General features: G+C 35.4%; 1 protein-coding gene across 2 annotated transcripts in view; it reads left to right on the top strand.

Moving 5' to 3' along the window:
• Positions 1-15,138, top strand: part of EPHA6 (EPH receptor A6) — an 853,164-nt gene that overhangs the window by 718,915 nt on the left and 119,111 nt on the right. For both annotated transcript variants that reach the window (XM_059921344.1, XM_059921343.1), the window contains one exon: positions 4,878-4,939. In XM_059921344.1, coding sequence (XP_059777327.1) covers positions 4,878-4,939 — 62 coding nt within the window. The remainder of the gene's footprint in view (positions 1-4,877; positions 4,940-15,138) is intronic.

Here is a 15,138-nt window from a genome sequence, read left to right as displayed (position 1 = left end):
AGAAAAAGTAAACCATCAAGTCATCCTAAAACAAAAAGTGATTCACGGGAGAATTGACCGGTGGAGACGGTATTTAAGTTCCTTTTTTTATATGTAAGTATATGATTTTACCAAATGAAGACAGTGAGAAAGCAGTCTTCCAAAGAGAAGAGGAAGGTCCAAGTAAAGTCGTACTTAGGGAATTATGAGTCCCCTTGAGAATCTGAAAAACAGGAGGTGGGGAACTGGGGCTGTAAAAGATGACAATGGAAACAAAGGTAGAGGAAAGATTGTGAAGGAATGTAATTGCCAAGCAGTTTAGACCTTAATCCTGAAGAAAACAATACAATATGTAAAGCAGCCTTTAAAGGAGGGATGAGACATTAGTCCTTTATAGTAATTGTTTACTTATTTCTAGTCCCCTTTCCACTATACACTCCATGAGAGCAGGATCTTGTATTGATTGAGGATGTTTCTCCAGAAACCAGAAGAGTACTTGATGCATAGTAGGCATTTAAATATGTATATTTGCTATATCACTGAATGTTTAAAATAATGATTATACAAGCATTAACAGGTACAACCAGTAAATGATTACTGTAATACGTCAAGAGAAAACAAAGGCAGAATGTGGACAGTGTTAATAGGTTTTGTATAGAATCAGCACCACTTAACAACTTATGGACTAATAAGGGTTTGATTAAGTGGGAAATCCAATATTACAATAGAGTTTCAAACCTGGGTAATTAGATGGATGGTGGTGTCTTAACCAAAACAGAAATAGAGGAGGAAAAGAAGGTTCAAGGGAAATCTTTTTAAGTTTGTATTTGAATTCACTGAGAATAAGATTCATTTGGGACGTGATCTGATAATCATCAGGCAACAGTGTTAAGAGGAAAACAATCCTCCAATTTTAGTTCTTGTGAATCAAAATAATTATTTAATATATAAATTTGTTCAAATTTGTGTCATCCATATCTCTTGAATGCCTTAGAGGGATAAGAAAACTATTTCATTTATTATGAAATCCATTTGAGATTATAATTATAGTTCACTATCAGTACAGCAGAAACAGGGAGTAGAAATAAATTAAATAACTGGCTCAAAAAGTCCTGAATTACAACTTGGGAGGAAGAAAATACAGGCAACCTGTCAATCCAAATTATTACCATAAATTTTGTTACCTATTAGACAAAATATAGACGTGTTATAACATTAAATAAACTAGATTGATTTAAATCTGTGATAGAGTTTTGGGGTTGTTGAGATTTGTTTGGATTCTTGATATTACTGACTACACATTAGAAATTGCCAAACTGATACAAAACACTACATCCAGCACAAACTCATTACTTACGTGAAAATGTTGAGTCTGTCATCTCCTTTCAGAGTCTTCTCTGAGGCCAAAAAAAGGTGGGCAACTGTTTCACTCACAAAATATTTTCCCCAGAATTTCCCTGGAACATTTAAAGAATACCTCTCTTTTGTTTCCTTTAACAACAACACAAGAATAGCCTTATCATTATCTGGTTTCTCAATACCTATATCAAAATCATCATAAGTATTGAGAAGCTGCAAATTTGAAAAAGATTCATTTGTTAATAGCCTATAAACGTCCCAGTTAAAGAAAATTATTGTTCTCTATAACAGAAAAAGATGATATGGCATTTTGTGATCCGTTGCGTTCAGAATATAAGTGATTTCTTATCGAATCTTGATTCTAATGCAGTTTAAAATATCCATATCAATTTCTGGGCTATTCATGAAGGAAAACCAAAGAACTTCACTTTTTGTGTGACTTGTAAAAGTATTTTTGAAGATCTCTTCAACTGATGAGGCTTCTAAAAAAGATCTGGGGATTTTGAGACTTGACTAACATTTAAGAATCCTGGAGCCTGTCCGTTGATTCCAGTACAATGCAAATACTAAGCGAATCCTGTGACATGAGGCACTTAGGGTAACTGGCTAAAACAGTAAAAATGGAAATAAGCTGAAATATTTTGAAAATATAAAAAAAAAAGAGAATCACATCCAAATGTATTTTCTAAGAGCAAAAATGCAATATATAATTTTTACATATTTAAAAATAATGCAGAAAAAGCACTGTTACCAATAGACTTCTCACACCTAACCACATATTTGAAGAATATCATCCTTTCATAATTTCCCTCATACTTATCTACTTTCTTGATTATAAAATGTAATCATGGACTGTAAGCTTGTAATCTTCACAGCGTATCTAACTTCCCTGTAGAAAACCACTAGGAAACAAATTACAGGTTAGATACCAGTGATATTCCAAAAATAACAACTTCTTAGTTTAATAACACTTGCTTTCAAATGATGCTACTGAACAAAATACAAAAGACTCAGAGCTCAGGTGTGAAAGTTTTAATTTACAAGAAACGGGGGGGGGGGGGGGAGTCTTCATTTGACTCTTTATTATCTTCAATGAGAAGATGAAACTTGTCACTGATGAATTTTAAGATTGTATAAAGTATCTCCCAAGGAGATACAGATAGCACTAATTTCAAAGTATTCACATAGATTAGAATCTTGCTGAAGTACTTCAGTGTTACTCTCTTAGGAATTGTGAAACTGATGAGAAAAATCAACTTGTTTCTATGAAGCACCTACTCTGCTCAGCTCTATGGGAGATGACCTTGAGAAACCCAGTGAATGGGGATACAAAGCATCTGTGGGAAGATGAGGGAAAAAAACAACCTAATACAAAACCAGACACACATTTCATAATGCAGACAATAGATGTGATGGGAGTGCAACCATAGGAAATGGCTGTGGGAGACTTTCATGGAGGAGGTGCAGTGTATAAATTCTAGGGAGATGTGAGTGTGATTAGGGAAAGAAGCAAGTTGTGAGATAATCCGGGCAGGGGAATACCAAAAGGAAAGGCAGAAGGAGACAGGATTGAATAAGTATAGGTGATAATGACAGTTGATGAGGCAGTAGATGATAAGGTTAGTTAGGAGAGAAGAGGTCCATCACTGGAGAGGATTGCCTAACAGCATGGGTCTCACAGTTCTGATCTTATAAATCATCTCTGAGAGGCACCTTTGGCATAAAGGTTAAGAGCTTAAACTCTGAGACAGACTGCTTGATACAGCCACTTAGTAGCTATTTGATTTGGGGCAAGTAGTTTAATTTACTATGCCTCAATTTCTCTATCTGTGTAACAGGGATAATAATAGTATTCCTAGGGAATGTCAGGGTTTTTTTAAATATATTTTAAAATATATTTTTAGAAAACTAAGTATGTTTCTCTGACAGCAATGGTCAAGATAGATTGAAAAGGTGTGATTATGAAAGAACCTGGGCAGTCATTGAAATAACCCAAATTTTCCCCTTAACATCCATAATCCATTATCATTCAAACTGGAAGAGTGGACTCATAATTTTTATTTTTCCCTACCTTGCTAACCAAGCATTTGCATCAAGCTCCTGTCTCCAAGCTCTCTGAAACCCATGGCCAAATAAAAGATTTCATGACAAACTTTCAGATTGAAAACCCGGATCTTCTAGATCCCTGCCTACAGTAGGGCTGACAGTTCATTTGACCTCAATATTTTCTGATATAGTTTTTTTTTAATCTGTATTTGGGTGAAATTAATGACTTTTAGGAACATAATAGAAATTTGCCAAAATGGAAAACTTCTTTGGGTTCTAATTCTATGCACGATAAATTGGGAACTTTATTGCTACATTTAACCTTTAGCACATCTTTCTTTAAAATACAGATTCAAGTGTAAAATCTAGTATTTGCAGACTTTGTACTAATTTGTTCCAGTCACCCTTTGTAACCCTCAAGGCTTTGGGTTCATAAAAGGGACATGAATTACAATATGAGATCTAATATTTCCGTCATTGGTGCACATAATTTCTTTTCAGATATTCTTTGTGCTCATGAGGAAAAACTCTGTGCACAGTGCAGATTGAATTGCTAAAAATTCCAGTGAGAAGCGAGAAGTATAAAGTAAATATGTCATACATGTTTATTTCAGGTAAATATCATTTTCCCTCCCTAAAGTGACTTTATCTTTTAAAATCGGGCAATTGAGCAGAACAAATAGATTCTTTTCTTTGGAACAAATCAGTTACTTATGTCAAATATTCTACCTAATAGAGGTGTATTGGGAACTGTAGCAATTGCAAATAGATATGATAAAAAAGAAATAAATGATGTTCAGTTTCTGATTTTAGCTTCTGCACTAGACTATGAAATCAGAGTTACTTATTTTTCATGTACTGCCTTCATTGTTCTGTTGATCTAATCTATGTCCAATAAAGAGATGATCAAGAACTACTACAGGTCTCACCAACTTTGTAGCATTCATCAATCTACTGACTTTTTCTACTTAAAAGCCCTTAAAAGTAGACTATGACTGATGGTTTATAATTTCTTAAAGAGAATTCATGAATTTCTCCTTTCTGCTTTGCCTTAAGAATATTTCAGAAATGCCTGGTCTAAAGTAATTCAGCCATAATTACTGCATCACTGGAGGAGAAGTACCACAACTGCCAAAGCAGCTACAGTAACTGCTTAAACCCTGACTTTAGCTTGTTGATTGCCTTTTAAGGAAAAGCTCAGGACAAAAAGAGCATAATCTGAACAAGTGATTGCAGGGCTTTAGAAAAGGAAATGCTTAATTACTTAGTAATTCATATTGTAATCCGTGTTCTTTTTATGAACTCAAAGGAAATCATGCTATAAAGAAATGGAGAAATGTGTATGTTTAATGTGTTTATAGAAGCATGTTGGAAAATGAAGTTCCTATTAATAAAATACAAATAATTTAGCTGCCACAGCTGGAAATCTCTAACTGCAGCACATATTTCTGTAATTGCTGTAATTCTCGTGTGTTCTCTTGCTCTCTTTGCAGGCAGACCAGTAATGATTGTGGTGGAATATATGGAGAATGGATCCCTAGACTCCTTTCTACGGGTGAGGTGTTCTTTTCTGATGGCATTTAAATAAGCTATTCTGAGTTCTAGATTTAAAACATTTATCATAAATTAATTTTTGCGTAATGCTATTCATGGATTTTTCCATGAAGAATAGCAGGATTTTCTCTAGGATGTGTTTCTCTGATACTGTGATACATTAGAGTGTTACTAAGAGGGTGGGGGGAATATATACACATGATAATATCATTGATTTCTCCTATAAATTCACTTGCCATATTAATATATACATATTTCAAATGATGTTATGAAGAAAGAGATTAAATGAAATTCAGTAGCTTCACATAGCCTGTGTGAAGCAACTGAGTTTCATTTTGCTTTATCACATTTAACTATTTAGTAGGATATTTTATGCATTATCTATAATGCTGAACCCTTTAAATTGATATATATTTACCAATAATAACTCAAGTTCATATCAGAAAATGGATTTTATCAGCTTTGTCCTTCTTAATTTCATTGGCTGACTATTTAGAAAACAAAAAGAGAAAAAATGAAACTCTGGCTGAGATTTACTTTAGAACAAAAATTTTTAAAGCACTCTTTTTAAGTGACTTATCCTTGAAAGTATGGTATATACAAAAATCATTTGTTTTATATAGTGGTACAGAATAACACAGCTGAGAAGGTACCATGAAGTTATAATTCAAAATGTGTTTATAATATTTTTAACATTTAAAAAGCCAATGTATGCTACAAAAATATTCATTGATAGTGGAAAAAACAGAAATATTTTAAAAGTCACTGGAGTATTTTGCATCCCCAGCAGAGGTCACATATGTGCATGTCACTGTATTCCTTAATATATATTTACCTACAGAGACATAGCCAATTTTCTTACTTATAAAATGGCTGGACTTCTGCTATTTGAAATGTGTTATATGTTTTTCTTCATTTTTTATGGGAATAAACAATCTCAAGCATTCTTTCTTCACTTCATTTTTTGCTCAGTGTTATTTGGACAAGTTCTGTGTGCATCTTACCTCTCTCCCTTGATCTCATTTTCATTTATTTTTCTTGATTCCATGCCCTCTTCTTCCAACTGCTCTCAATATTAGCAGTGATAGTATATTTATACTGTGACTGGACTTGGTGTCCAGATTCAATGCCAGAAGCTGAATTCAGCAAAATTGTCGAGTTATTATCGAGCAGTACTCTTCACAGAATGCATACCCTCAACCAAGTACACTCTTTAAGGCAAAATGAAATTCATAGGTGTTTAGGGACGTGAACTATTTGTTCTTTTCTGTAGCCATTCTCAGAATGTTATTTTATAACTTGTATCCATTTCCCCTGTAAATGTGCTAAATTACTTTAGGATAATTTTTCAGGACGACCTATGATACTTGAAATGCATATATACTTATGCCCTTCCATTATGTTTATCCAGAAACTCATTTTTATCAGCTACATATCAAAATGACTTATTATCTAATGGCGCTTCAGATAGGATTTTTTATCCACTATATCCTAGAGCTGAATATAATGGCAAATAATGTAACAGATGCTCATTTAAATTGCTGCTGAAAAATGGATCAAATGACTGCCACAAGCAAATTAGGAGAGAGATGTTAGCTTCAGATATACTTTTTATCCTGCTGAATCATCAATCAATTAAAACATGTTATAAAGAAAAGATAATATGTTATAAGTAAAATATTTACTTATAAACATCCTACTACATGTTTATAAGTGGTATGTTTCATGACCTAAGATTTAAAAACTAATATTTTTCAGCTCTTATGCACCATGTAGGTTAGACACAATACAATCTGGGAAAGAATAAATGTTCAAATAATGGTGGCTACCACTACTAATACTATGAGAATCTTAACATATATTATCTCAGTTCATCTTGGCTCTGCTGCTGTGTGACCTTATGACTTGAGCAAGTGACTAACTTCTCCGTGCCTCTGTTTACTCATCTGTAAAGTGGGAATATTAACTGTATCCACCTCGTACAATTGTTATAAGGATTGAGTTGATTATTGTAAAGCATATAGAATAATACCTGACACATTGTAAAGGGTGGAGAGAGGACTGAAACTCAAGTCTCTGAATCCAAAAACCATGTTCTCATACACTTTGAATTCTATCTTTTTATTAAATTACTTATTACTTCTTATAAGTCCACTACCATCTCCCCATGGGGTCTTGGGTCCCCTCCTCACATAGAATTTCTATTAAAATAGAAATCATATGAATGGGATAAAAAAAACATAGGGCCAATACTCCCTTTTTACTCTTCTATAGGATTCTTACTTTCTTTGTAATTGTATCTCTTATATCCCAGAAGCTCAAAGTGCTTTATAAACTTTATGTCAATAGCAGATATTCAACTCCCCACGGCAAGCAGAAATAAAATATATAAATATATATATCCCACAAATTCTGAAAAACGAAGTCATTTTTCAAACTCCTGCTTTAGAATTTGATAATCGCAGCTTCTGTTAGCACAGAGAGGAGGAAGTGGCTAAGTGCACGGCACAGTAGGGGAGCCATCCATGGCACATTAATAGCGTTCTGTGCTTACTGGAGCCGGAAAAGATTTCCCTCAGTCTCCCACACTACTTGAAAATCACTTCAATTCACTGTTTTATATGACGGAGTGGTAGCAAACGAAGTACAAGATTACAATCTAGTGCCAGCGGCAGTGGTTGGCTGGCTGTGATATTGCACCAAATTCATAAATCTACTGTTTGGATCCTTGTGGACATTCCTCCGGATATATATTAGCAGGGAGAGGGTGGCGTGGTTAAGTAAGTATGTTTGTGTGTAAGTGTGTATGTGTGTGTATATGTGCACGTACGTGTGGAAAAGGGGAGTGGGTAGGTATATAAGTATGTATGTGTTTTAAATTTTAAAATAAAATGCAACCTGACTTAGCAAGCAGAGCATCAGGCTAACTGCCCAGAAGATAGGACCTCACTGATGTGCAGGTTTTCCTAACTTTTCCAAGGAAATACACTAGTGTGAATGAATGCAGTCTTGACCATTATCCCTGTACAGTCTCTCTCCATCTATACATATGGATTTCATCAACACTTTTTGTGGCGGCACTTACCTGGCAACTGCTTATCCCTAAATCTTTGGACCTCCATTTTTATAGCAATATTAACTAGCAATCCAAATAAAACTAGTTATAAATTACTTTAAAAATTCGAGATCTCATGTGTCAAGCACAAACAATTTATTCCTTTATTTTATAACATTTGTTGAATGTGGATTTGTTTATTATATCACAAAACTCAGTTATACAAAAATACAATACCACTGGTTTCAGTTCTAGAAGGTATATTGTGTTCATGCTGCAACCTACTGCTCCCATCTCAAAACCTTTGACATAAGAGAAAAATATATACATACATTACTTATAAAGCACAATCACATAAGCAAGCGAGAAAGTGTCATCCAGAAATAATAACAAGAAAAAAATTGGAGAAATTAGTAAAGACAAAAGCAAACAGAATCAGGTTGTGTAAGGAAACTGCCAACAGAATCAGATTGAGTAAGGAAACCATAGCCAAAAGCACACTCAGGAAAGGATGTTTGAGGGCAAGAGGAATATGTGGAAGGTAGTGCTACCAACTGAGATAAAGATACAGAGGAGGAAAAGGATGGGCTGGTAATTGGGAGAAGATGATGAGTTTAATTTGGGTCTTGTTACCTTTGAGATGCCTATGGAACATGCGGTGAAAGTGTCCAGACAAAATTAGAAAGATATATCTGAAACTCAACAGGAAAATCTTGACTAAAGTTAAAGATTTGGGAGTTGGTAGAATAAAAGTGGTTATTAAACCCAAACCGTGATATTTTCCAGGAAGAAATGTTAGACAAAGGAAAGGAATTGAACAAGGTTGGAACTCTGTGGCATACCAACCTGAGGAAGCGGCATGGATGGCATCTCCATCCACGAGAGGTGAAAGACAAGCAAGGAGGGAGAGGAGGCCATGGCATCCCAAACCTAAGAGAAGAGAGCATTTCAGGCAGGAGCAAACAAGCAGTTGTATTAAGTGCAGCAGAGAAATTCTGGAAGACAGAGACTATGACATCTATATGATATCTATGACTAAGGCAGAGACTAGACATCTATGGCATTTAGCACTTAAGAGGCCCTCCAAGATCTCAACAAGAGAACTTTTAATGGGTTGGTCCCAGGCAGAAGCCAGACTGTAGAGGGCAAAATGAGACCGAAATATAAATAGAATTGGCAGGTGGAGACCAATTTTTAGGGGAAAAGTGGGTGAGATGGCAAGGCAAGAGGTAAATCAGATGCTAGTAGACCAAAAGAAAAATCAAGGGTATTTTTTAAGATAGAAAATAGTTTAGACAATTTATACACTGAGGGCTAGGAAATCAAAGAAAATACTGTTAAACTGGTAAGGCAAAATATCTCAGGAGATGGGAAGGTGCAAAATCAAGGACCCTGGTGAAGGATTAACTTTGAGTAGCAGAAGCCTCCACATTTTCCAAGACTTGAAGGAGCTGTGTGTTGTGGATCTAGAGGGATTTACGAGGAACATGCATTAAATTTAAGAAAATGATACCTCATGCTATTGTATTTCTATGCAAAGTAGGAGGAAAGTTTATGTGGGAGTTTGAGGACAAATCTTCATTGAAGGTGAATGCTTAGAATAATTGCTGAAGTTCAAAAGATAAATTGCTGATGAGAAAAAAAAAAAAAAAAAAAGGACCATCAGGATCAGGTTCTACTCCAGGAACACAGATCTTTCAGGACCCCTGCAAGGGTAACCAGCTAAAAGTCTTTACCAGGGATTTTAATGGTATGCAATGTAAGTGGCCAGGAGGAGGATCTTCTGGACCGCTGGCTCAATAATTCGTATTCGTTACAGGCACTCTTCCTCCACTCCTGTCAGTCCCCATCTTTGGTCCTAGAGAAAATAAAATGATTAACTAGTTCTGCTGACTTCCAGGTGATGCTGGAGAACATGAGTGTTTTGGCAGTGGTGTGCATACTTCTGTGATTTCCTGCAGGAACAATTGACTGCTCCCCTCCGCAATGTAAGACTGGAGATAAAAGAGGCTGTTGTTTGTAGAACAGGTACAATAGAACAAGAGTACTACAGGGGAATTGGGATGGTAGTTCAAGTAAGCAACCAGTGAAGCCAGGTTAGACAAAGGAGACAATAAAGAGGCCATTAGGCTAGAAATAAAGAAGCCGTTAGGCCGTTATGGGCTGGAAGTCTTTATTAGGTAGAAGAGCAAGTATAGCTGTGTCTGAAGGTGGGAGAGCTAAGGAAAAGAACGTGGCCAGAAAGTAGGATATTGGCAGTGGTTTGTTCGAGCCAGATCGTACCAGCTTGTAAGAGATGTTGATTAAATAGTCAGGAATTTGGGGAGCTGGTTGTTAAATAGGTTGTCACTTGAAATTGGCCATGATGGGAGTATTTACACCACAGAAATTGGCAAATGCTACACATCAGAGCTTGTTTGCTTTATTTTTCTTCAGAGAGTCAGTTTACCAACACCCTAGATTGACATTTAGGATTTCTGAAGTGAGGTAATTTCAGGGATGACAATTTTCAGGTGTGGTCTAGGAGTCAGTAGCTAAAGTAAAAATGAAGATGAGTATCTTTAATTAACTAATGTAGCTAACATTTATGTGTGCTCTCTCTGAGTCAGGCATTATTCCAATCCCATGCCTTAAGCATGGTAAGCACTAGGTAAACACCTAGTGCTTACAACCACGTTATGAGGTAGGTGTTACTATTATCCCCTCTTTACCAGTGAGGAAACTGATGCAAAGCAAATTAGGTAACTGGCCCAGTGTTAAACGGCTGATAAATCATTCATCACTCATTTATTTTTTGCACACATATGTGTTGACAAACTATAGTAGGCCAGGCACTATTCTGGAGCTTGGAATACAGAAGCAATCAAAATAGAAATTAAAAATCTAGTGGGAAGAGAAATAAAGAATTCAACAAAGTATATGGTACATCAGACAGTAGAGAAGAATAAAACGGGAGAAGTAGAAGTGGAAGTGAGATTGGGTTTCGATATTAAGTTGAGTGGACAGGGAAGGTCTCACTGAAAAGAAGCATGTGAGTAAAGATGGGAAGAAGGTGAGGGAACAAACCAAGTGGGTACCAGGGGGAAAAGAACCCAGAGAGTAAAAACAGAAAGTGCCAGTGCCCTGAGGTGAGAGCACTTTATACCTGTAGAACAGCAAATTAAGTCTTTATGCTCAATGACTATATGCTTGTTTTTCCTAGATCAGTGCTAAGTCATGCCTATTATCTCTTCATAATTATTAATAATGACCCTTTTACTCTGCAGTAGGGATGATAAAATATAGCAGTCACCCTATCATTATGGCTAGAATGGAGTATGCAAGGGGAAGGACAGTAGGAGCTGAAGTCAGAGAGTGGATGGAGGCAGAAAGGGGATCAAATCTTAGAGGGAAATGGTTCTCAACCTTGGCTGCACATTATAATCATTCAGTTTAGAGAGCTTTTAACAATCCCAGGTTCCAGACTGCACCCCACATGAATTAAAGCAGAATTTCTTGGGGTGGGACACATGCATCAATATTTATTAAAAGTTCCCTCATTTGAGTCCAGTATGCATCCAGGTTGGAAAACCACTGAGATAGGATCTTGTAGGCCACTGAAATGACTTTGAGTTTTCTCTGGGTAAGACAGAAAGCCATTGTAGGGTTTGGAGGAGAGGCACAACATAATCTGATTATGTTTTAAAAGGATTGCTCTGGTTGTTGTATTGAGAAGAGACTACAGTGAGGTACAGATGGATGCAGGGAAATCAGGAGGCTTTTGCAATAAGCCAGGTAAGGAGATGATGGTGGCTTAGATTAGGATAGTTGCGGTTGAGCTAATGGAAAATGGTAGATTCTGTGATGTATTTTGAACATAGAGCCAATGGGATTTGCTGGGGGTTTGGATAAAGCGTTTAAGCAAAAGAGAATATTCAAGGATGCCTGGCGTCCACAAAACAAGGTCAAGAATAGGCAATAACTACTTCCTATAATCATTGTGACTTTATTGTAGTGAATAACTAATAGACCTAAAACTCCTAGATAATGTCTGGCACATATTAAGGTCTCCATAATGTTATCTATTATTATTATAATATATTTCAGAAGATGTCACTAAGAGTTTTAAAATTGTTTTTCTGTTACTTCTTGGTCTGTTTTTTCTAGTGGCTAAAAATATTTTTAATTTTCACCATTAAAAAAAATCTGGATATACCTCACAAATATGAGTATTTAAATAATACATATAAGTGCATATCAGCATTTCAAAAGCAATGTGTGTCATTTGAAGATTTTCCTTGAACAAATGCAAAGCAAATATTAATTTAAAAAATTAAAGGGATCTTTTAAATATTTATGTACTCAAATTATAAATCTAGTAAAGATGACATTTTACCTTATGCTACTTATATATTAATAATGAGAGCTGTGTTTTATTAGCACACTTTTCTTGTAAATTGTGTTTTGTGTAGTTATGTTTGTGCTGGGGTATAAGAGCACAATTAAACCACATCACGTTCATTTTATATTCAATAGTGGAAAAAAAGTGAATTACGTTTATCCACCAATATCTGTTTTTAAACCATAAAAGTCACAGTTGAATTACATCCCTTTAATTACATGTTTTTCAGAAGAAAATATGTGAAACTTCATGTCGATGAATGTTATTACTATCACGCCTGTGCCAGCTTAATGCCAAAGACTATTCTAAAAATAATGTGACAATAAACATCCAAATATATGAAAGCATAGTGTAGTTGGAACAAAGCATATAAATGGCTGAACTTTTTATGCTTAAATTAGGAGTTAGAGCATCAATTTACAATAGCCTTTAAACATTTTGGTACTGTAAATGTGTGCTGTGTCACTTGTAGCACCTGGTACCATGAAATTGTATTTTCTAATATTCCTATTCATTCTAGTTTTTCATACAAGGTTTTACACTGAAAATTTTTAATTGGTATGTAATTTATAACTATAGTGATATACAGAGAAGTTCCATGCATTTTCCTGCACTCCTCTGTAGTCGTTCCTAACCCCTCATTTGGACCATACAGGAGATTTTAGATTTACAAAACTAGATTTAGATTTAGATTTAGATTTAGATTTAGATTTAGATTTAGATTTTAGGTTTAGACTCAAAACTTGTGGTTCTCAACCATGGCTGGAAATCAGTTGCCATCCTACCGAGATTTTACAAAATACACATGCATACCCAAGCAGATATATTTTGCGAAAACTTTCCCAGTAATTCCGAAGCACTCTAATGATGCTTCATCAGGATCTTGGCACTCTGTGACACCCTGCCCCAGATGCCAAACAAAAAAAGTTTAAATTTTCTTGACTTTATTTAAGTGCAGCACACAGTAGCTATTGTAGTTTATCTTTATATAAACCTAAGCAAAAAAAAAATCAAATTCAGTAGAAAGCTTTGTAAGTTAAAGCTATATTATATATTCATGTTCACTTTAAGGTCTTAAAATATAATTTGAAATCCAACTGCCATGTTTCACAAATCCATATTCACTTTTCTTCCTAAATTTTTTAGGTGTATTAGAAATGACATTTTTAGTGTCCTAATGATTGAAATTTCTGATTCCACTCTTGGTGACCTCTCCCTTCTATAAATAAAAATATAACTCTGCCTAGCTTAAGTCCAAATCCATGATTCTACAAAAGAATAAAGCCTTGAAGGATTTAATAAATATTCTACGGGAAATTATAATAAGATTTTCAATTGGGGAGGCCACAAGAACCAAGACTTGAGTAAAAAGGAGATACTGACTCTTATTTGTTCAGTGGTTATTTTAAAACCAGAATGATCGAATGATCTGGTCTTTTCAAATCTATATATAACCTTAGCTGTTTCTTTTTCTAATTCAGGAACATTTTTAAAAGTCATAGCATGGTCAACTCACTGATTTAGAAACATATAAAAACTGAATTTTAACTTTAAGCTTAAGTTGTAGAAGTAATCCTCCAAGGACTGTTTTCTGCAAAGTCACTTATAAATCAATGGTTGAGAACTCAGAATGCATTTTCCCATAAATATTTCTTTTAGAGCTTCTGCTTAAGTCCCTAGGCAGAGCCATAAAAGCCTCTTTAACACAGACTACAGCTAAAGGATGTAACTTTCAGTATGGAAGGGGGCCTGTAGTTTCCTTCACAAAAAGAAAGAGTGTGTTTTCCTCCCCCTCTACATGCCTTGTCTTGGGCAAAAAAGTTTTAAATGCCATTTTTCTGTGGCATCCACCCCTTCATATCCTCTTCCCAGGTCCTCAGATATTCAACTTTTATTGTTTTTAATTCCATGTGGTAACACACCTTCCCCAGGCTTCTCCTCTCATCCCCAGAGTAGGCCTTTTTCCACTTCATAGAATCACCTGTAACCTGGACCTTCACCCCACCCTAATCTAAGCTGCCATTCTCTCATTGCCACAGATCTCAGCTGGATATAAAGTTAGACTAATTCATACTAATATGTGATTCACAAATACTATTTTAATTCCCCTAGATGAGTTTGCATTTTTTACATGAACTTGTGAATCCAAATAAATTTTTTTTTTCATTTTATTTTATTCTGGTAATTATACTTGACGTGAGATCTACTCTCTTGACAAATTTTTAAGTGTACAATATAGTATTGTTCACTATAGGTACAGTGTTGTACAGCAGCTCTCTAGAGCTTATTCATCTTGCTTAACTAAAACTTTATGCCCATTGATGAGTAACTCCCCGTATCCCGCCTCGCCCGCAGCCCCTGGCAACCACCATGCCACCCTTTTATATCTAGTCTCACATCCTATTCTGATTCAATTTTTTGGTGTTTAATTCACCCCTACAACATGTTATTTATTGTCTAATATGCTTTGCTTTTGCGGTTGCCTCTTCCAGGAATGCCCTTCTAGTCTTTTGCCACCTAAGTTTTTCATGATAAGCATCACATCTCCTGGAGGTCCTTGCTGAAACCCCAAGTTCATTCTTTCAGCAAAGGTCATGTCTTTGTATTGAATACTATACTTTATTCTGTCTTTGAAGGTCTTTGAAGGATTTTAAGCAAATGATTGACAGGGTGATATTTGTATTTTCAAAACATTGACTATATTTGTTTTTTAAAAAAAAACGTTGTGGGACTTCCCTGGCGGCCCAGTGGTAAAGAATCCGCC

Source organism: Balaenoptera ricei, chromosome 4 (assembly GCF_028023285.1).
Source record: "Balaenoptera ricei isolate mBalRic1 chromosome 4, mBalRic1.hap2, whole genome shotgun sequence".
NCBI classification, from domain to species: Eukaryota; Metazoa; Chordata; class Mammalia; order Artiodactyla; family Balaenopteridae; genus Balaenoptera; species Balaenoptera ricei.
This window is presented reverse-complemented; position numbering and strand designations above follow the sequence as displayed.